Consider the following 23,434-nt stretch of genomic DNA (forward strand, 5'->3'; position numbering starts at 1 on the left):
AAATTGTCTTTCCATTTATTTATATCATTGTCTATGTCCTTTATAGAGTTTTAAAGTTTTCTCTATGAAGAATTTATGTGTTATTGGTTAACTTCTAGACTTTTTACAGTTTTGTTACTATTGGTTTTTAATTGGTTATTGCTAAAGTAGAAAGATGATAATGGGTTTTTTAGTCCTGTGTCTAGTAATCTCACTGAATTCTTATTAGGTCTAACAGTTTATTTGTTGATTCTCTTGGTTGTTTTAAGTTGATGATTCTATTGTTAGCAAAAATAAATATATTATCTTTCCCCTTCCAATACCTGTATCTTTTGTTTTTCATTTTTCATAGTATTGGCCAATATCTTCAGTACCAGGGTACACATTAGACATAGCAGTGAAAGTCTACATCCTTGCCTTATTTTCAGTTTTTTTTAGAGGATGCATCTGAAGTTTTTGACATTAAATAAAATGTTTGCTGTTGCCCAAACTGGTTTGGCTCAGTGGATAGAGTGTCGGCCTGCGGACTGAAAGGTCCCAGGTTCGATTCTGGTCAAGGGCATGTACCTTGGTTGCGGGCACATCCCCAGTAGGGGGTGTGCAGGAGGCAGCTGATTGATGTTTCTCTCTCATCGATGTTTCTGACTCTCTATCCTTCTCCCTTCCTCTCTGTAAAAAAATCAATTTAAAAAATGTTTGCTGTCAATTTTTGGTATCTTTACCAAGTTAAAGACATGTCCTTCTATTTAGAATTTGCTCTGAGGTGTTTTGTTTTTTTTTAATTGAGATATAACATTATATTGGTTTCAAATGTGCACCATAATGATTCAATATTTTTATATATTGGGGAACAATAACCCCAGTAAGTCTAGTTAACTAACTATGTGTGGTTATGGATGTTTTCTTGTTATGAGAACTTTTAAGATTTTAGCAACTTTCAAATATACAATATAATATTAATTATAATCACTATGCTATCCTGCAGTGTCAGCATTACCCAGATTGCAAATATAAGCAGCCCCATTTTCTTCATCAGCTGAGGGTTCTGAGCTGGACTACAGCACAAGAAATATAAACATGCGCCCTTTCTCTGCTGTTCAACCCTGAAACCTTTTAATATGCAGGCATAAAAACACTGATTAATTGTTACTGCACTTTATTTTAGTTCACATTTCACACAGCAGTGTCACTGGAGCTTGCAGTCTCAATTTTCACATATGTAAACTGGGAACAATACCCAACTTGCAAAGCTATTGTAAAAATTATAGCAAATATATATCAAATGCCTGGCACATATTACTTGGATAAACAGGAGCTATTATTAACCACCATTGTGGTTAGTTCATTTTGTAGGGGCAGAAAACTTTTCCTTTTTTCCTTGTAGGTTCTTTAGCTGTCCTAATAATTAAATTGACATAACAGAGATGAACAGGAAGAAAAAAATTTAATTTTGTATGGGAGCGCCATAAAAATTATGAGACTCAAAAAAGTGTCCAAAGCAGGCAGCTTTTATACCTTTTAGACAAGGAAACAATAAATTTGTGAAGAATTGACAAGACAGCGTTTGAGCTTGCAGTAGTAAATTGGTGAAGAAGTAACAAGGTTTGTTTTTACTGCCTTCTTGCCCTGAATTCCCTGTCTCTGGTGATAAGGATGCCAGCTACCCTCCTAGTACAGAAGAAATTTGTTTCCTGCCTTCAGGGGAGAAGGAGGGTCAGTGTGTTCTTCCTGCACCAGCTGTTTCTTAAGTAACTTTAATTTAAAAAGTGGCATTTTGGGGGTAGCATATTGTTCTTCTTCAGTTTATATATGTCTGAAGATGTGGTAACCAAGTATAAATGTTCCCACAGATTCTATAATACCTTATTTTTTTTTTGTTTTTCTTTTTTGATGTTAAAAGATTTATTTCCTACATATTATAATCGCTATCCAGAGCAATGTATACATATAAACCATAAGGTCAGATTTCCAAACCCATGTTAAGTACATACATTAAAGATACCTCATTTGTAAATCAAGGTCTACAAAAAGAATATAACCACTATAGGTCACCAAGGTGCAAGCTACAAAGTTTTAAGTCCAGGTCAGCAAAAAAATACTTACTAGTAGCCTGAAAAAAATTATTTTACATGTAAAATATTTTCATTTTCACCCTTTTTTAAAAAAATTCTTTATTGATTAAGGTGTTACATATGTGTCCTTCCCCCATTACCCCCCCAACACCCCACTCATGCCCCCACCCACCTGTTGTCTGTGTCCATTGGTTAGGCCCATATGCATGCATACAAGTACTTTGGTTGATCTCTCCCCCTTACCCCCACTATCCCCTACCTTCCCTCCGAGGTTTGATGGTCTGATCGATGTTTCTCTGTCTCTGGAACTGTTTTTGTTCATCAGTTTATGTTGTTCATTATATTCCACAAATGAGTGAGATGATGTGATACTTATCTTTCTCTGACTGGCTTATTTCACTTAGCATAATGCTCTCCAGTTCCATCCATGTTGTTGCAAATGGTAGGAATTCCTTCTTTTTTGGCGCAGCGTAGTATTCCATTGTGTAGATGTACCACAGTTTTTTAATCCACTCATCTGCTGATGGGCACTTAGGCTGTTTCCAAATTTTAGCTATGATAAATTGTGCTGCTATGAACATAGGGGTGCATATATCCTTTCTGACTGATGTTTCTAGCTTCTTGGGATATATTCCTAGAAGTGGTATTACTGGGTCAAATGGGAGTTCCATTTTTAGTTTTTTGAGGAAACTCCATACTGTTCTCCACAGTGGTTGCACCAGTCTGCATTCCCACCAGCAGTGCACGAGGGTTCCTTTTTCTCAGCATCCTCGCCAACATTTGTCATTTATTGATTTGTTGATGATAGCCATTCTGACAGGTGTGAGATGGTACCACATTGTCATTTTGATTTGCATCTCTTGGATAATTGGTGACTTTGAGCATGTTTTCATATGTCTCTTGGCCTTCCTTGTGTCTTCTTTCGAAAAGTTTCTATTTAGGTCCGTTGCCCATTTCTTGATTGGATTGTTTATCTTCCTTTTGTTGAGTTGTATGTGTTCCCTGTAAATGTTGGAGATTAAACCCTTATAAGTGATAACATTGGCAAATATGTTCTCCCATGTAGTGGTCTGTCTTATTGTTTTGTTGATGGTTTCTTTTGCTGTGCAAAAGCTTTTTATTTTGATGTGGTCCCATTTGTTTATTTTCTCTTTATTTTCCATTGCCCTAGGAGCAGTATCAGTGAAGAAGTTCCTTCGGCATATGTCTGAGATTTTGCTGCCTGTGGATTCCTTTAGTATTTTTATGGTTTTCCGTCTTATGCTTAAGTCCTTGATCCATTTTGAGTTTATTTTTGTGTATGGTGTAAGTTGGTGGTCTAGTTTCATTTTTTTGCATGTATCTGTCTAATTTTCCCAACACCATTTATTGAAGAGACTGTCTTGACTCCATTGTATGTTCATGCCGCCTTTCTCGAATATTAATTGGGCATAGTGGTTTGGGTCGATTTCTGGGTTCTCTATTCTATTCCATTGATCTATATGTCTGTTCTTGTGCCAGTACCAGGCTGTTTTGAGAACAGTGGCTTTGTAATACAGCTTGATATCTGGTATTGAGATTCCACCTACTTTGTTCTTCTTTCTCAGGATTGCTGCAGCTATTTGGGGTCTGTTTTTATTCCAGATGAATTTTTGGATAGTTCGTTCTAGGTCTGTGAAATATGCCGTTGGTATTTTAATGGGGATTGCATTGAATCTATAGATTGCTTTGGGTAGAATGGACATTTTGATGATGTTGATTCTACCAATCCATGAACATGGTATTTTCTTCCATCTGTTTATATCTTCCTCTATCTCTTTTTTCAGTGTCCTGTAGTTTTTTGCATTAGGTCTTTTACCTCTTTAGTTAAGTTTATTCCTAGGTATCTTAATTTTTTTGGTGTGATGGTAAATGGGATTGCTTTTTTAGTCTCTCTTTCTGTAAGTTCACTATTGGTGTATAGAAATGCCATAGATTTCTTGGCATTAATTTTGTATCCTGCTACCTTGCTGAATTCATTTATTAAGTCTAATAATTTTTTGATGGAGTCTTTAGGGTTTTCTATGTACAGTATCATGTCATCTGCAAATAAGAACAGTTTTACTTCTTCTTTTCCAATTTGGATGCCTTTTATTCCTTCTTCTTGTCTAATTGCAATGGCTAGTAATTCCAGTACTATGTCGAACAGGAGTGGTGAAAGTGGGCATCCCTGTCTTGTTCCCATTCTTAGGGGAAATGGTTTTAGTTTTTGTCCATTGAGTGTGATGCTGGCTGTGGGTTTATCATATATGGCTTTTATGATGTTGAGGTATGATCCTTCTATTCCCACCTTGCTGAAAGTTTTTATCAAGAAAGGGTGTTGGATTTTGTCAAATGCTTTTTCTGCATCAATTGATATGACTATGTGATTTTTCCCCTCAATTTGTTTATGTGATGTATCACATTTATTGATTTGCAGATATTCTACCATCCTTGCATCCCTGGTATAAATCGTGTTTGGTCATGGTGTATGATCTTTCTGATGTACTGCCAGATCCGATTTGCTAGGATTTTGTTGAGGATTTTGGCTTCTATGTTCATGAGGTATATTGGCCTGTAATTCTCTTTCATTGTGTTGTCTTTATCTGGTTTTGGTATTAGGGTGATGCTGGCTTCATAGAATGAGCTTGAAATGTTCCTTCCTCTTGAATTTTTTGGAATAGTCTGAGGAGGATAGGTTTTAGTTCTTCATTGAATGTTTGGTATAACTCTCCTGTGAAGCCGTCTGGGCCTGGGCTTTTGTTTGCTGGAAACTTTTTGATGACTGCTTCAATTTCTTCCATAGTTATTGGCCTATTGAGATTTTTAGAATCTTCCTGATTGAATTTTGGAAGGTTGTATTTTTCTAGGAATATGTCCATTTCTTCCAGGTTGTCTAGTTTGTTGGAATAGAGTTGTTCGTAATATTTTTTAACAATCCTTTGTATTTCTGTGGGGTCTGTTGTTATTTCTCCTCTATCATTTCTGATTTTGTTTATTTGAGTCCTCTCTCTTTGCTTCTTGGTGAGCCTGGCTAGAGGTTCATTTGTTTATCCTTTCAAAGAACCAGCTCTTGGTTTCATTGATCCTTTGTATTGTTTTTTTTGTCTCTGTCATTTATTTCTGCTCTAATCTTTATTATCGCCTTCCTTCTGCTCACTCTGGGCTTTTCTTGTTGTTCTCTTTCTAATTCTTTGAGTTGTAGCATTAGATGATTTACTACCATTTTTTCTTGTTTTCTGAGGTAGGCCTGTAGAGCTATAAACTTCCCTCTCAGGACTGCTTTCATTGTGTCCCATAGGTTTTGGATTGTTGTGTTTTTATTGTCATTAGTTTCCAGAATGTTTTTAATTTTTTCTTTGATCTCATTGGTAACCCAATCAATATTTAATAACATGCTATTCAGCTTCCAAGTGTTTGAGTGTTTTGGATTGTTTTTATTGTTGTTTATTTCTAATATTATGCCATTGTGGTCTGAAAAGATGCTTGGTATGATTTCAATCTTCTTGAATTTTGGGAGAGTTTACTTGTGAACCAGTATGTGGTCTATTTTTGAAAGTGTCCCATGTGCACTTGAGAAGAACGTATATTCCGCAGCTTTGGAGTGAAATGTTCTGAAGATGTCAATTAAATCCATCTGATCTAGTGAGTCATTTAGGATTGTTGTTTCTTTGCTGATTTTTTGTCTATAAGATTTATTCAGTGATGTCAGTGGTGTATTAAAGTCCCCTACTATGATTGTATTGTCGTCTGTCTCTCTCTTGATACCTTCCAGGAGATTTTTTATGTATTTGGGTGCTCCTTCATTGGGTGCATATATGTTTACCAGGGTTATATCCCCTTGTTGTATCCATTCCTTTAGTATCATGAAGTGGCCTTTCTTATCTCTTGTTATGGCCTTCACGTTGAGGTCTATTTTGTCAGATATAAGTATTGCTATTCCAGCTTTTTTTTTTCATTTCCATTTGCCTGAAAGATATTTTTCCATCCCTTCACTTTCAGTCTGTGTGAGTCCCTTGTTCTGAGGTGGGTCTCTTGTAGACAGCATATATATGGGTCATTTTTTTTATCCATTCAGCCACTCTATGTCTTTTGATTGGAGCATTTAGTCCATTTACATTTAAAGTTATTATTGAAAGGTACTTGTTTGTAGCCATTTTTATTTTTTGAGGCTGTGTTCCTTCTTACCTTTTTGTTTCTTCTTTTTACAGCATTCCCTTTAGCATTTCTTGCATTGCTGGCTTGGTAGTGATAAACTCCCTTAGCCTTTTTTTTGTCTGCAAAGCTCCTGATTTCCCCTTCAGTTTTGATTGATAGTCTTGCTGGATAGAGTATTCTTGGATTCAGTCCCTTGCTTTGAATCACTTTGTATATATCCTTCCATTCCCTTCTAGCTTGATGTGTTTCTGTTGAGAAATCATTTGATAATCTGATGGGGGATCCTTTGTAGGTAACTCTCTGTCTCTCTCTTGCAGCCTTTAAGATTCTCTCTTTGTCAATAACATTTACCATTGTAATTATGGTGTGTCTTGGTGTGGGTCTTTTGGGATTCATCTTGCTTGGGACTCTCTGTACTTGAGTAACTTTTTTCTTCCCCATATCAGGGAAGTTTTCTGTCATTATTTCTTCAAATAAATTTTCTAATCCTTGCTGCTCTTCTTTTCCTTCTGGCAGCCCTATTATACATATGTTATTTTGTTTTGCATTGTCCCAAAGCTCCCTTAGGCTCTCTTCCTGCTTTTTAATTTTTTTTCTCTAGTTGCTGCTCAGATTGGGCTTGTTTCTGTACCTGATCTTCTAACTCTCTGATATTCGGTCCTCTGATTCTTCTAGTCTACTGTTGAAGCCTTCCATGGTGTTTTTGATTGTAGCTATATCATTTTTCATTTCTTCCTGATTTTTGCATAGGTTGTTGATTTTCTCGTCCATCCGGTGTATGAACTGTATGAGCATTACTCTAAATTCTTTTTCTGTCATGTTGCATGCTTCTGTTTCACTTATTTCCTTACTTGGTGATTCCTCCTTTTCTTTCCTCTGGGGATTGCTTCATTGTCTCTTCATTCTGACTATCACCAGAAGGTTCAGATGTCGAGTTGAGGGAGCCTGGACTGTGTGCAGTGGGAGTTTTGCACCCCCCAAGTGTCACTGAAGAGCTCTCATATCAAGACGTGTGGTTGCTGTGGGTTGGTGGGAACCATGCTCGCCCTGGGTCAGAGTCATAGACGCTTAGTGTGGCCTCGTGTGTGCACCTAGAATCAGGGACCCTGCCTGCGCCACAGAGAACCCACTGGCGTGTGCCAAAAATCCAAGTCCCCTATTGCATGTCAGGGGTCAGAGGCTCCCTGTGCTCATGCTGAGAATCGAGTATCAGAGTCTTTGTTTCTTGGTGCTACCTCACCCTGAGAATCAGGTCCCTGTGTGCACATGTGCCAAGAATTGGAGTCACTGGCTCTTAATGTGAATGTACTGGGAATCAGGGATCTCAGGCGCACATAATGAGGAACAGAGTCTAGTCACTCGTGGTCAATGCTGCCTCTTGTGTGGAGATTCAGGGTCCCCGATCTGCCTGGGAGACCGGGTTGCTCAGCCGCACTGTGTTGACAGGAGGTCCACTTCTGCCCTGTGGTAAACAGCCTTCTGTGTGCGCTTGCCCTGAATCAAAGTCAGGTGGCTCTGCCCCTTAGTGTGGGTGTGGGGTCTGGTCACGCAGGTGTGCACTGAAGAAAACAAACTCCCTGTGTCCATGTACCCAGGCTCAAATTCAGTGCTGCCTTCCTGTGTGGGCACAGGGTCTGGTCGTAGGGAACAAACTCCCTGAGACCGCACATTCAGGTTCAAATTCACCGCAGCCTCTCTGCTAAGGTGCAGGGTCTGGTCATGGGAAACAAACTCCCCAGGTTTGCACCCCCAGGCTCAAATTCAGTGCTGTCTCCCTGCGTGGGCGTAGGATCTGGTTGCAGAAAACAATCTCCCCAAGGTTGTGCACATATGCTCAAATTCAGGACTGCCTTCCTGCCTGGGTGTGGAGACAAGTCACGGGAAACAAATTCCCCGAGTTCACAAGTCCAGGGTCAAGTTCAGCGCTGTCTCCCTGCCCTGCGTGGGCATGGGATCTGGTCGCAGAAGACCACCTCCCTAGGGGTGAGCGGCTAGGCTCGAATTCCGCTCAGTCTCCCTACCTGGGCGCGGAGACTAGTCACGGGAAACAAACTTCCCGTTTCTGACACCAAGGCTCAAAGTCAGGCAGAGTCGCCACTGCTTTGTGTGTGCAGAAAGCCTTATTGTGGGGCGGCAGGGGAGGGGGATTGGCTTTGTGACTCACAGAAGTCTGCAGCTGGGTGCCTGGAGTCCTGGTGTCCCTGGGTCTGCAGCTGTGGTGGCAGGTCTTCTACCAAAGCGGCTATAGGGTCCTGGTTTGCTTCCGAGACCAGACTGGGTAGTGGCGAGGCTAGGATCCTAGTCCCAAGCAGTTCTGTTCTTCAAGATGGCGTGGTCTCTGTGCCGCCGGTGTCCTCCCCAGAGTGTTTGCAGTGGCCACGGGGTTTTGCCGTCTAAGACTGCCCGGATTGGCAGCCCCCTGGAAGAAATGCAGGGTCTAACTGTCCCTATTTCACTCACACACACACCCACACACGTCCACACACACCTCTATTGCTCCCTCACTCTCTCACACACTCTCCCTCCCTACCTTCCTGCTGGTCGCCATCTTGCCTCCATCTAAAATACCTTATTTTTAATCTTATGAAAATTACTCCATAAGATTTAGAGTTTCCATAAATGAGTAATAATTCCCTATTGCCTACCCTCTGTCTAACTTAGTCTCTTGCTCCCTCTAGAGTATAGTAGTGAGAGGTCGAGATGTTGAGTGGGTAGACCTCACAAAGGCAGTTTAGGGGTATCTCTTAAATATGAATGAATACATTGTGTAAAGTCAGCTGCAAGAAAGCAAAGAATTTTTTAAGTCCACATTTAGTCATTCTGTAAACCTTCTAGTTGCATTCACAATTGTAAACACATTTCAAATTCATAAGAGACTGGCTGGGAACAGTCTCCCAGGAGTCTACCAAAGAGCTTTCAACAGTGGACATCCATCCTGAGCCCTGGGAATAGCATGGAGACTCACTGTGGGATGGCACTCTAGTCTGTGTCCCTTGCCCCAAGGGGAGATTCCATGTTCTTGTCTCTCAGTCTTGGCCCTGAAGTTCCTGGGAGACTTTCAGAGCTGTGTCTGGTGAGTCTGAAATATGATATATTCCAGAGCTGGTCAGATCCCATTTCCTGACCTGCTGTCATTGAGCACTTCAGATTTCGTTTTCTCTGAAATATATTTCTAAAAAAGAATGTTAAGTATTTTGATACTATGACTGCTTCCAAACTTAACTCAGTTTTGTCATCTTAATTGCTTTTGCTCATTTTAAAAAGCAGTGAAAAAGGGAGTTGGTGGTGGGAAATAACTATTCTGATTGAAAAATATTTTTAAATGGTCTATAACAGTGGTCGGCAAACTCATTAGTAAACAGAGCCAAATATCAACAGTACAATGATTGAAATTTCTTTTGAGAGCCAAAATTTTTAAACTTCTTCTAACGCCACCTCTTCAAAATAGACTCGCCCAGGCTGTGGTATTTTGTGGAAGAGCGACACTCAAGGGGCCAAAGAGCCGCATGTGGCTTGTGAGCCGCTGTTTGCCGACCACGGGTCTATAAAACTACGTCAACAAAATAGGACAAGATATCCAGTCACTGGATTTTTAAATGCCCATGGTAGATAAATACTAAAAACCACAAAATACTTAAAACATAAATAAAAGAAGGAATGCCAAGAAGGAGGAATGAGTGAAGGAGAGAGGAACGGAAGAAAGGAAAGTGAAAAGATGAAGGGAAAAGTGGAATGAAGGAAGAAAAGGGAGGAGGAAAGAAAGGAGTGCAAGAAGGTAAGAAAGGGAACAAGGAAAGTGACAGAAGAGAGGAAGGGAAGGAGGAAAGGGAAGAAAACTGAATCTGGAGTCCTGTCATTTAAAGATCAGAGAAAGCATGGTGGGATTTATTTAATCACAGTGCTAAGGATTCTGATTGTGAGACTGCCTTTGCTAAAGAAAATCTTGGGTTATCAGGATATTCAGGATGAGGCCATCGCCACAGTGACTACAGAGTTTGTACCTTCAAGAACAGACCAGGAAATGGCCTCCCATTAGATGCCTCTGCTTTATGGTGCTTTCCATTTAGAGCTGGGTGGAAGTCCCAACCAAAACCTTCATGGCTATCCTGTTTCCCGAGTTTTCTCTGAGGCAGGAGTACCTGTAGATCCAATCTGTCGGTGTTGGGAGTTGCATGTCACATGGCCAGGTAGAAGAAGGAGCAGGTATAGGATATCACCCGGATGTTATGAATCACCGCTCCTTAATAAGGATGAGCATGGAGGAAGAGATGATTGCAGTTACTGCTGATGTGATAAGGTGGTGGAGGTCAGCTTGCTCTGAATTATGACTCTTCCATTAGATAGAGCCATTTCTGGTGCTCTTGATTCTTTTCTGTGGAATCATTTCCCTTGGGCATGAAGAACATCTGTAGCATACTTTGTGGTGCAATTCTGCTAGCTTGTGCATATGTGACAATATCCTTATCTCACCCTCTCACATTTGAAGGATATTCTGTTCCCCTCCCCCTGGAGATCCCCAGCCACCATGATTTGCTTTCTGTCACATAGATAAGTTTGTATTTTCTAGAATTTCATGTAAATGGAAACATAATATGTATTCTTTTTTTTCTGTCTAGCTTCTTTAATGCAGCATCAAATTTTGAGATCTATTCATGTGCATCAATAGTTCATTCCTTTCTGTTGCTGAGTAGTATTTCATTGTATGGCTGTACCACAATTTGTTTATCCATTCACCTGTTGATGGGTGATTGGGAGGTTCCCATTTTTAGCTATTACAAAGAAAGCTGCCATGAATATTTGTGTACAGGTCTTTGCATGGGTAGATGCTTTATTTTCTCTTGGGTAAACACCCAAAAGTGGAATGTTTATTTTCACTAAACTGCTAAACTATTTTCCAAGTAGTTATACCATTTTACATTATCACCAGATGTGGTAGACAATCAGGGATACACAACTAAATAAGGCCCAACTGGCTTCCAATCTTTCTCTCCTTCAACTATTGCTATACACAGTCACAAATTGAATCCACAGTCATGGGACATGGACTTCACTAAGTGGGCAAGGAGAAATCACTAAAGTTGTTCTGGAAGTGGGCTCAGAGAATTGTTGTTTGGCAGAGAATTCTGTGACCCGGGGTACTTGGAACATAGTCTGGAGGTAGAAAGCTGTGGCCATAAGTAGGCATTTCCCTGGGCTCAAAGGATTTTTCCCTTTGTGGAGGGGTATGGCCAAAGGATGACCAGAGTGGGGCCCTCTAAAGTATGGAGCTCAGGAGACCAACCCTTGTCAAGGTCCAAGGATAGTACTATTCCTCTCCTTATGTATCCAAATTCTGACCATCTTCAAAACCCATCGTAAGTCATCCCTCCTACTGGATCTTCCATCACTGTGGCAGTTCTGTATGTCTCTTCTCTACTGTTTTCTATTTACCTTTGTTTGTATTTATCACTTTTCCAATTTGTCTATAAGCTTTTGAGTCAACCACTGTGTTCTTTTTTTTCTTCATATGTCCAGCAAAGTACTATGTACACAACAACTGGTAAAGATGCTGGTTGAATGAAGTGCTGCAGGTTGTTCGTGGGTTTTCCTTAGCTCCTAGGTTATGGTGTTAGTCTTCAGAGATTGTCCTGCATGCTTTTGCATTTACAAATATAGAACCCAGTGTATAGCTACTAATTCATTACCCAAGCTCTTCTCATCACCTTTGCTAAGCATTCATCCTTAGCTGACTAACACTACCCAAACTCCATACTTACACTACGTTTTACCAAGCCAGGGTAAATTTTGATCTGATCTCATCTCACCACTGTCTTTTTACATTACATTCTTACTAACTGTGTTAAGTAACCCAGAAACGAAGAAGTAATTTTGTTAGGTTTCTGATTTTCCCAGCATTGGCTTTATTTCTGTCATACAGGTCACTAGAGACCTGGCCATAAACGTTTCCCAAGTCATGTCTCAGTGTATTCGCATGCGCTGACCCTTCTCCCTCAGCTGCTCTCTTTCCTCTCCATCTGGATGATGCTGGGCTCTTTCAGAACTCGCCAGCAGCTGCAATTTTCCTGGAAGGCTTCTCCTTTTAAGAGATCTGAATTAAATGTCCTACCTCTATGTTCTCTTTTTTGTTTTATGTGTACAACATAATGATTTGATATTTTTATATACTGCGAAATGACCACCACAGTAAGTCTAGTTATAGACATAGTTACAAATATTGTTTCTTATGATGAGAACTTTGAAGATCTACTCTTAGCACCTTGCAGATATACCACAGAGTATTACCTATAGTCACCCTACTGTACATCTTTATGACTTATTTATTTTATAACTGGACATGTATACCTTTAGGCCACCTTCACCCATTATGACCCCCACCACAGCCCCACCTCTGGCAACCACCAGCCTGTTCTCTGAGTTTGTTTTTTGTTTTATTTTATTTTTCATATGTAAGTAAGACCATACAGTATGTGTCTTTCTCTGACTTAATTATTCACTTAGCATAATGCCCTCAAGGTCCATTCATGTTTTCAAAATGGCAAGATTTCCTTCTTTTCTATGGCTGAATGGTATTTCCTTCCTCTAGGTTCTTACAGCACATCCCTTTAAACCTTTCGCAGCATACTTAAGACACTGGGTAATTGTAGATTTACTTCTCTATTATCCTGTATGAAGATAAGGACCTGTCTCATATGACTTTGTATTTCAGCATCTAGCATGGTGCTGGCAGCACAGTAATGTTTAGATAACTGGTCAGTGAGTCAGTGAATTAATGACTGAAAGAATGGAATGCCCCTTCTTATTCGTTTTCTTCACTCTGCTCTCTCTTCGTGGCTTCCCTCATTTCTTTTGTTTCCGCTCTTCTTCCGCTGTGACTAGGTTTTTGCAAGGTTATAGAAAGAATAAAATCTTTGTGACCTCTAATTAGAGTGTTCTTAGATCTACAGTTGTTGGAAAATGGATTTTGAACCTTAGCAAACAAACTGAAAATGTTTAAATATTTGTGGGTAGGTGTGGCAGTGAAAGAGAGATTTTATTGGTATTTGTTATGAGAGTGGGTACGTCAGTAAGGTTTTGCTCAAGAATTAGTGATCTAGACAGAGCTACCCTATTCTAAGGGCAACAAAAGTCAGTCTGTCACACTAGATGTTAGGTAACTGATCTTCTTCAAGCCTGGAGGTCTCCTAAGATGCCCTTCATAGAAGCCAAAGATAAAAACACTTTAAAAACTTCAAGTTTTGTCCTAGCCAGTTTGGCGCAGTAGCTAGAGCATCGGTCTGTGAACCAGAGGGTCCTGGGTTTGATTCTCGTCAAGGGCACATACCTTAGCTGCAGGCTCCTCCCCCGCCAGGGCCCTGGTCAGGGTTCATGCAGGAGGCAACCAATTGATGTGTTTATCTCACAATGATGTTTCTTTCTGTCTTTCCCTCTCTCTTCTACTCTCCCTAAAAATCAATGGAAAAGTGTTCTCGGATAAGGATTAACAACAACAAACACACACACACACACACAAAACTTCAAGCTTTGTTTATCCCAGATACTCTTTATATCGATATCAGGGAATAATAAAGTCCCTAATCCACTGGCCAGCAGTAGTAGGTACTAATGAATGTTAGTCTCTAATCCTCATCCTCCTTCCTAAAGTTCCCAATGACAACGATTTAAGTTTCCTTGAAATTTCTCTTAGGATCTGATAAGGAATAGGCCCAAATGGTGGGTGCCAGTTACTAAACATGTAGACCTTCTCTTCAGATACCAGTAAATTAATTTTCCTCTCTGGCACTTACATTTTCTTTGAGAATGACATGCTCTTGACTGCAGTCCAGCTATTGATAATAGAGAATGTTCTATATGAACATTCACATATAGTCAGGGGCCAACCCGTAGGCCCAGAGTCCTCATCAAAGATCCCTTTCCTAGGAACGTTGGGAAGTACTCTGTCTCTAGTTCGCTTTGCTTGAGAGGGGTAGGGAACACCTCAGCAGGTCTTTTGAGCAGTATTATAGCAGACCAGCATGAGTAGGAGCTGAATCTAGTGCCAGAACTGGTTTATCAATCTTAAGATTCTTAGCAGAAATTCTCCAGTTCCAATCTGAATCCAGTTAAAGTGGCAATAATTAATCTTTGTACCCTAGTGACACTGTTTACTGTAATATTAAATAGATGTTAATGTATGAAAAAGTTTTGAAAACAAAATATAAAGATAATGGAAAAAGTAACTGTAATGCTTAATTTCTTTATTTGAAAAGGAAGTGCCCTTTAAAGCTTTAGAATCAGCTACGTGAAATACAATTCAACTGAATTTCACTATATCCTGTAGGTTAGACTTCCCTGTTGCTTGCACACAACTTCTGTTAACTGTAGCAATAGAAGTTTCTTATGGAACCGCTTATACCTCTAAGCATTGTAGAGGAAAGTAGAATTAAGGCCAACAACCCTTCAATGTTTAAATGTACCATGCCTGTTTTTTTCAGAATTCTTCTTGCCTAAGGAAATGAAAGAGGAATTGTTTGCTTCCACATCTTTTGAAGCTTGTGAGAAATGAGGCTACATTTACTGGTTCAGTTTCCTGAAATCTTTGCAGTCGAATGTCCTTGAACCCAGGACCCTTGGAGATTCTCCTGACTGCACATTGTTAATAGTGGTTTGTTTTGAGTTTCCAAAAAAAAAAACCAACCCACTTTAATCATTGTTTTCTTTATCTTTTCAGGAGCTTCTAAAGGCCTTTGATGATGAAATCAATGCTTTTTTGGACAATATGTTTGGACCTCGAGGTGAGTGAGTTACCCGAGAACTTAATGTGGAAGGAACACTGTATTTTGTTATAGAAGAGGATTATGTCACTTCCAGTGTCTTGAAAATAGTATGGTACCTAATGTTTAGAGACTTAACCTCTCTCACCTTTGACATCCTTCTCCCAGAACATCCAAAGGCCCCGTTTCTCCTGGGATTAAAGTTCTGGGAGCAGGAAGCAGAACTAGAGTGCAGTGCAATGTTTTCCTTTGGTATCTCTCTGGCTACTAAAGTAGGTAGTAGCTTTCCTTCTAAATGTATGCTGCTTCTCTCCTGACTGTACTGTCCATTCACATTCTACCTTCCTCACATGCAGTCATATATGGTCTTTCTGCCCTTGCTCTCTGAGCGTTTTCTGCCCAGGCCCCTTAGGTTGAGCTTCTAAACGCTCAGTCATTCCTCCGTCACCAATCTCTATGACTACTGCAACGTGCCAGTTGATGTATACTTAGTGACTCTTTCCTCTCAACTCAGCACTGAGTGGTTGTAAGTTATCCTAACTAGTCTCCCCCTTCCAATCACTTATTAACTATCAGCTGGAATAATACCTTAAAAGCTTAAGTCCTAGTATGTGGTGCTCTAGCTTAACACCCAGGGCCCTTTCAGGTAAAAGCCAACTTTCTTATATGGACTGCCCACCTTTGTACATCTAGCCCCAGCTCTCTCCAACACTCCGTGCTACTTCCCCACTCACTTTGATCTCTGATGTCTTTTACTTTCTCAAATATATAAAATTCTTTCATATGCTGTTCCTGGAGCCTAGAATTCCTCCTCATTCATCTTCTAATATAGTGAGCTCCTTCTCATACTTTGGGTATCAGCTTAAATGTTACCTTTTTCTCTAACAAAGATGTCAGGGAATTTGCCCCTCTAAAGTAGACATCTTATTATACTCTATTTCAGTCTCTGTTTATTTCCTTCATAAACAACCTTCTTGTTATTAATAGCTCTTTCTCCCATGAGGACAAGAACTGTGACTGTTCTCTCCAGTGCTTATTACAGCTCCAAGAACATAGTAGGCACTATATATTTTGCAAATAAATGAATAAATTCTAAACAACATGTTTTGTTTCACTTGAGCCTTGTTGTATCACAAAGCTGTGAAAAATCTGCAAATTATTTCCTCAGCACTATTGGTGGGGGGAGAGGGGATAAAGAGATTTTCTGTTTCTCAAAATCTTTAAACAGAATCACTTAGAGATTATTTAGACTACTCTCCAGCTTCTGTTCTAAGTGAATGACTATATAGTTTTAATTAAACGATACCTTGTTATTGTATAGAACATTAAAAAATACTTTCCCATAGTCCTTAGTTCTGTTTTGCTTTTTCCTTTTCATCCTTGTGGTGACCCTGTGGGACAGGCAGGGTGGGACACCATGTCTGCAACCTATTTAATTAATATGTCTCTGCTCACAGCTGTAGTGGGTAGTATAAAGGGCATGATTCCTGACTTACACATGCAGGCTTCTTGGTGACAGTGGCTTTCTACTAGTAGTTGACACCCACTGGAGAGTTAAATAACAGTCTCTCTGAGCCAACTTCACACTGAACTTTGCCATTGGTAAGGTCATGGTCATCTGGAATTATGTGGCTGTGGGATCAATTAAGGATAGTATTACAGTTGTTTACTCAGCTGTGGTCATTTTTATGGAAGTTTCCTTTGTAGCAAAGAGACTGTAAGATTGGCATTTGACAACTGGATCAGTTGACCCCCACCATGATACCTAGACCATCATGAATTCTTGTCCCCTTCCTAAAGGTGGCACAAATTTATGTTGGCTGGCAGCCACCTGGTAAGCTTCTAGGTATCCCCAGGTCTTCTCTCATTTTACCGTCACCATATTAGTACCATCAGAGGATGTTGTCCTGGGCAAATACCTGACACAGATGAAGAGCTGACACCTCTCAAGTCCCAGAGATAGTAATATTCCAACAGGTATTTGCTCCCATATTTTAGTTAGATCAGTTATATTCCTCTGTCAAAATTTTGGCAAATATTTCTAGGACTATGACATAAGGAAACAAAAACTTCAGGTGCTGTATTAGGTTTGCAATATGTGCTTGACTCAGTGTGCCAATTAGTATACATTTAATTACATATTAGTATATTTTCTCTCAGCACTACATGGATGTAAGTTATAAATGAGACAGAATTGAAATATAAGATCTAGTCTCTGTCTCATGGAGCATATACTATAGTTGAGAAGGTAAAAGTAGCACATCTGAAACCATTGGAGAGCCATCAAGTAAACCATGGGTATTTGTTTTCTATGGCTGCAGTAACAGAGCCACAGACTGCATAGCTTACCACACAGCAGTATATTCTCTCACAGTTCTGGATGCTACAGGTTTCAAATAAAGGTGTTGGCATGGCTGTGTTCCCTCCGGAGTTCTAGGAAAGAATCTGTTCGCCTCTCTCCTAACTTCTGGGTGTTGCCAGCAAACTTGGTTTTCCATGGCTTGTAGCTGCATCGCTCCAATTTCTGCTCCATCTTCAGAGTGTCCCTGAATAAAAGCCTCCTCTTTTAAAGACACCAGTCACCTGGTCAGGGCCACCCTAATCCACTGTGGCCTCGTCTTAACTTGATTACATCTGCAAAGACCTAATTTCCAAATAAGCTCATAATCACAGATATGAGGAGTTAGGACTTGAGCATATCTTTTTAGGGACTACAATTCAACCATAGTAGGAGGGAGGGTAGCAGTTTAGTGCAAGTTATTTAATTTTTTACCCTCTGTAGCTCAATTATTCTCAGGTGTAAACTGGGGGTAACAGTATCACCTTGTGTCTGTTATCCTGATTATGATGATGGCATCACCGGTGTGTGCGTGTGTCCAAACTCATCAAATTGTACATATTAAATATTTATAGGATTCTGTGTCTCAGTTATATCTCAGTAAAGTTATTTCAAATAATATCACCTATATAATAAGATGGATTGAGAGTTAAGTTAATGCATGTAAAAGGCTTTAGAACAGTGTGTGCCACAGAATTAGTGCTCAGTACATGTTAGTTATAATAGTATTATAGCCATAATAACATAAATTATGAAGTGGTGATTATTTGATGCTGATGAGGAGCTGTGGTTATGAAAACGCAGTAGGAAGTGGCTTCCTTCAGAAGGCAGGGCCTCAGATGTGGAGATACACGTTAGGAAGTGGCACATAGCACAGCCTTTTATGACCGATAATTGCGAGCTAGTCTGTGAAAGGTAATGCCTGTTAGTCACATGAACACTCCTTTCTTACCTTTACATCCTTATCACAAAAGGGGAAAGTTTGCAGAATAAGTGATGGGATAGAGCTTGAAAAGACACTTTCCTTAGAAGTGGCACTCTGGAGGGTGGTGGTTTAAAGAGAGGGTGGTGGACAGGGTGGGGTAAAGCAGAAAGAGAGACTGAGGCTGAGGGAACCACAGAGATCAAGAAAAGAGCATTGTCTCTGGAGAAACCAGCTCCTTACAACTCTTTACAGCAGGCCATTTTTATAATCCTAAACTAAATAATTTTCTTTATTTAAACAAAAAAGAACAAAATAAAGAACAAAAATCATTATATGTCCATAATTATTTTCAGGTGTTACTCATTATATTATAGATCTATTATGTGTGTTTTATTTTATTTTTTTAATCCTCACCAGAGGATATGTTTTTATGGATTAGAGAGAGAGAGAGAGAAAGGGGAGAGTGGGGGAGGGAGAGAAACCTCGATGTGAAACTGAAACATCAATCAGTTGCCTGCCCTACAAGCCCTGACCTGGAATCAAACCTGAAACATTTTGGTGTATGGGAAGATGCTCCAAACAATTCAGCTACACTGGCCAGGGCTATTATGTATGTTTTATTTAGGTTTTTAAATTTTCACTCTCCAGAGTAAGGGACTTGATGTACCTAGGTTCTTGCCTCCTGGCTGATTGTACTCCTAGTCCCTGGTCAAGCTTTGGGTACTTGGCTTTATTTTCTGCTCTCACTTCTGAATCATCAGCTCCAAGGCTTTGCCTTCATTAGCTCAGCTCTCATGCTTGTCATTCTGAAATCTCATTGCGCTCTTTGGATCAGCTGAACTTAAACCACTCTTGGTTTGCTGCACAGTCATCCTAGGCAAGTTCTGGCCAGCGTGGGTTTTAGGAAGTAGGACACAGTGTCAATAAGCTTTCTCTCCTGTCTCCTCCAGGCTTCTCCCTATGAGGCAGCAGCAAGGTATGGCGGGCTGTGAATTCAAATTCTGACTCTGCTGCTGACTATTGTATGGCCTTTGGCAAGTTACTAAAGCTTTCTGAGCTGTTTCTTTACTCATAAAGTGGCATATTTACTGAGTTAGAGTAAATAAACATAGTAATTATTTCAAAGTAGACATTCAAGAACTATTACTTCCCACCTTTGTTAATTTTCGTGTCGTTCAGTTCCTTAATGCTGCGTCACAGTGTCCCCTGTTGTATTTGGTATGTACCACCGAAATGTATGTGCCAATCTATATATCATAATAATAAAAGGCAAAGAGGCGTCATGACCAAAAGGACCAAACGACCAGTCACCAGGAGGTGCATGGAGCACCTCTCGGCCCCTCGCAGCAGTAAGAGGCAGGGCACCTTCTCACATGATTTTGCACACTGGGCCCCTAGTCTACACTAATAAAATAGTAAGATGCAAATTGACCGTACCTTCGTGACGCCCACCAGCCAATCAGGAGTGAGTATGCAAATTAACCCAACAAAGATGATGGGTTAATTTGCATACGCAGGCACCGAGTGGCCAGGGGCGGGGCGGGATGCTTGCATCATCACCATGGCGACGACACAGGTGTTCCGCACCTCCCCAGCCACTCCGGGCCTCTGGGCAGCATGGGAAGGCAGAGAGGCGGCTCCGGCTGGAGCGAAGGTGGTGCCGGCAGCCAGGGGAAGGAAGGCCCATTCTTGCACGAATCTTCGTGCATCGGGCCTCTAGTATAGTATAAAAGGCTAAGTGTCCATCCATCTGACCGGTAGCTATGATGCGCACTGACCACCAGGGGGCAGGTGCTCAACACAGGAGCTGCCATGATGCACACTGGCCATTTAAAAATAAACAGCACCCCAGACCTGGCACCGACAAACCAACACTCGGCTTTTCCCAAGTGGGACACAGGTCCCACCACCACCCTGGAGCAACACCCCACCAAATTACAGCCAACACTGCCAAGACCCCATGGCGTAAAATGTGACCCACAGCCCAGCCTGGAAACGGTCACTGTGGGCACCAGGTAATGACGTCACGTAGCAATGCCCAGCTTTCTCTCCCTAGCAAGTAGCATCCTTGGAGTTTCTTCAGCCCAGTAACACGACTTGCTTTATAGCCAGGTACAAACATTTTACAGTTTAACCAAATGTTTGTGAAGCATTTTTCCGTGCCTCATCTCATTTGATCCTCACAGAAGTCCTGGAGTAGGTAGATAGGAGACTCAGAATCCTATTTTCTTTTCATTAGCAAGACGCAAATAGTGATATTAAAATATTTCTTCTAATTAATTTCCTTTCAATGTGCACGAATCCATCCACCAGGACACTAGTACCTTATTACTGAGCAGTGTTACTCTGCAGGATTCTCACTGTCTGTGTTTCTTTTCAGATACTCGAGTCAGAGGATGGTTCATGTTGGACTCTTACCTCCCTACTTTTTCTCTTACTGTCATGTATCTGCTTTCAATATGGCTGGGTAACAAATGCATGAAGAACAGGCCTGCTCTCTCCCTGAGGAGCATCCTCACCTTGTACAACCTCGGCATCACACTTCTCTCCATGTACATGCTGGTGGAGGTAAGTGCCAGGGCAGCTAACCTGCCTCTGTCCCATCACTTATCCTATCACTGGGAGGCATTTAAGAGCAAGCACACCCAGCACCCCAGAGCTGCCCAGGTGCTCGGTCTGCTCTTTCAGGTCCCAGGTACTTGTTCAGCACCTGATAGTGCTCCTACCAAAAGCCCCTAAGTCTTGTTTCTGACTTGAACTTTTCTTATCCAAATTTAGGCCTGTTTCTCTAGTCCTTAGTCTTTCATTGTAATTTAAACTCACAATTTAGATCTGAACGGGTGTTTAAAGATCATATGTAATAATTTTCTCCTTTTATGGATTATGATACTGTGGCTTAGAAAAGGTACATGATTTGCCTGAGAATAGACAGCTATTGAGTAACAGAGCATTTTTAAAATTAAATACCAAATGCAGTTAGTTTGACTGAAATACAACTATATTGTCCCCTAAAGGATACTTCCTACATCTTTAGGCTGCTGACCCTGGGATAGCTGTTTCTCAGAACTGACTTCTGGAGGCCTGAGTGGGCATCTCAGCTCACTCTAGCTGCCCTCATTACAGCATGTGCTCCCCATGCCTTTGTGAAGTGCCAAACCCAGGTATTTTACAAAAAAAAAACAAAAACAAAAAACAACCCTAATTGCCCTGCCTATACAACCTAAGGCCTGACAAACAGAGGGAGGGGGTGGGGAAGAGAGAGTAGGAGAGACAGAGGTTAAACATAAAATATTTTTTAAGGAAGTTAGGATAAAATCATTCATATAAATTATAAATGGCTGTTTATGGCACAAGTATAGCTGCCTTCCTTGTATCCTTGAACTAAATAATAATAATAATAAATCCTTGCTAAAGAAACAGGTTGTCTCACCTATGGAGTTTAATATGTACATTAGTCTGAAATTCACCATTCTAATAATGGTAAACAACGGTTACCTAAAATGACTGCAATAAAACTCTGTGCTGTGCCAGCACAGCCAAGGGTTCAGCAAGCCTGAGGGGGGGGGGGGGGGGGGCGACAAAGGACAAAGAAAAGACAGACAAAGAGAATAAGCTGGGTCTAGACTCTAGGTGGATCTTCTGTGCCTGGCTGAAACCACAGAAAAGATCCAGACCGCAAGCTGAGCCTTTATTTTATAGTCAGAGGTAAATAAGGTAATTTCTTGTAAGTTTCACTTGTTTTGGCAGCACTTGCTGCACCTCCCATAGCCATTAGCTACCCAGGAAAGATCTAGGGAGCATCACAAGATCAAGCTTAATTATGCTAAGAGGGCTGTGCCCTCTAAGCTGGGACTTGTTTGTGGCTTTGCCAACAGGTCAGTCCAAGGCTTAACCCTATAGCCGCTCCCTACAAAACTCTAATAATGGAGTTAGGGATGTCAGTCGGAGAGCAGGAGATGGGTGGGGTTTGGGGTGAGGAAAGCCATGCTGACAGGTCTAAAATTATACACATAGGTGCTTACTGATTTACCTGACCCTGAAAGGGGAAGTTTTGTTTTAGGTTCTCTGCTAGGTGAATTTTAGTTCACGGATGAGCTTGTGAGGTAGTAATTTATCCCTGTATAACCAAGGGGAACATACTCTTCATTGGATTGTTGTCACAGGGAGCAGCTGTATCAGAAAGGCAGCTCCAACACCTGCCGGAGCTCCTGTGGTGAAGTGAGGAGATCCAAATTCATGTCATCTGTCACTTCCTCTGTCATTTAGAGGAGGCACTCAGGCCTTCTGGACTTTAGGCAATTTATCTCTGACGTGGAGATGTGGTACTTGTCCAAGAGCGCTCATGAGTGAGATGTTAGGGTTATCAGTTCTGTTCAGTGAGCACGTGGTGCAAAGTGTACTAGCCGGGGGATAGAGACGGAGTGGCGGGTTCTGCACGCATGCTCGCAGATGAGTACAGCAGGAGTCAGTAAGTGTGAAAGGGCTTTGTACATTTTAAAGTGAATATCAGTCACCATCAACAGAAAGAAGAACAACCAAGTAAATGGTTTCATAGGGAGAACTGCACGGAGCTAGTTTCCTGCTACGAATTTTATCCATTTTCTCTTCTCACACTTTTGTATCTCTTGGTTCAAAATCACTACTATCAGTTGCTGCCTCCTTATCTCCTCTGATTGTAACCTCTTTCAGGGTAGGCATAAGGTCTTTTCTTTGATAAGTTTGGGATACATTTAATAGATACCAGTCAAATGATAAGTTGCATTAACCTTGCTGTCTTGTTATGCCCACACCAGATGTTTGCTTAGTCCAGGAAATTATTGCTAAAATTATTAATTCTTCCAACAAATATTTATTGAGTTCCTTCCCTGTGTCAGATTCTATTCTAGATTCTAGAATAGAGCCTTTGCCTATTGCAGCGATTTTCAACTGGTGTGCTAAAAGAATTTTTAAAACATGCAGTACCACCCTAGCTGGCTTGGCTCAGTGGATAGAGTGTTGGCCTGTGGATCAAAGGGTTCCCGGGTTCGATTCCGGGCAAGGGCACATGATGGGTTGCATGCTTGGTCTCCAGTGAGGGGTGTGCAGGAGGCAGCCAATCAATGATTCTCATCATTGATGTTTCTATCTCTCTTTCCCTTCCTTTCTGATATCAATAAAAATATATTTTTAAAAACTGCAGTACTTGACCATTTAGTCAGGGCACTGACCTCTTTTC

The 23,434-nt window shown here is 40.8% G+C and overlaps 1 protein-coding gene across 1 annotated transcript in view; it reads left to right on the forward strand.

Moving 5' to 3' along the window:
- Nucleotides 1-23,434, forward strand: part of ELOVL2 (ELOVL fatty acid elongase 2) — a 78,167-nt gene that overhangs the window by 36,730 nt on the left and 18,003 nt on the right. Inside the window, exons 2-3 of the mRNA XM_080654260.1 lie at nt 14,914-14,977; nt 20,600-20,787. Of these exons, the coding sequence (XP_080510386.1) occupies nt 14,914-14,977; nt 20,600-20,787 (252 nt within the window). The remainder of the gene's footprint in view (nt 1-14,913; nt 14,978-20,599; nt 20,788-23,434) is intronic.

Source organism: Plecotus auritus (genome assembly GCF_963455305.1).
Source record: "Plecotus auritus genome assembly, chromosome: 2".
Classification (NCBI taxonomy): domain Eukaryota; kingdom Metazoa; phylum Chordata; class Mammalia; order Chiroptera; family Vespertilionidae; genus Plecotus; species Plecotus auritus.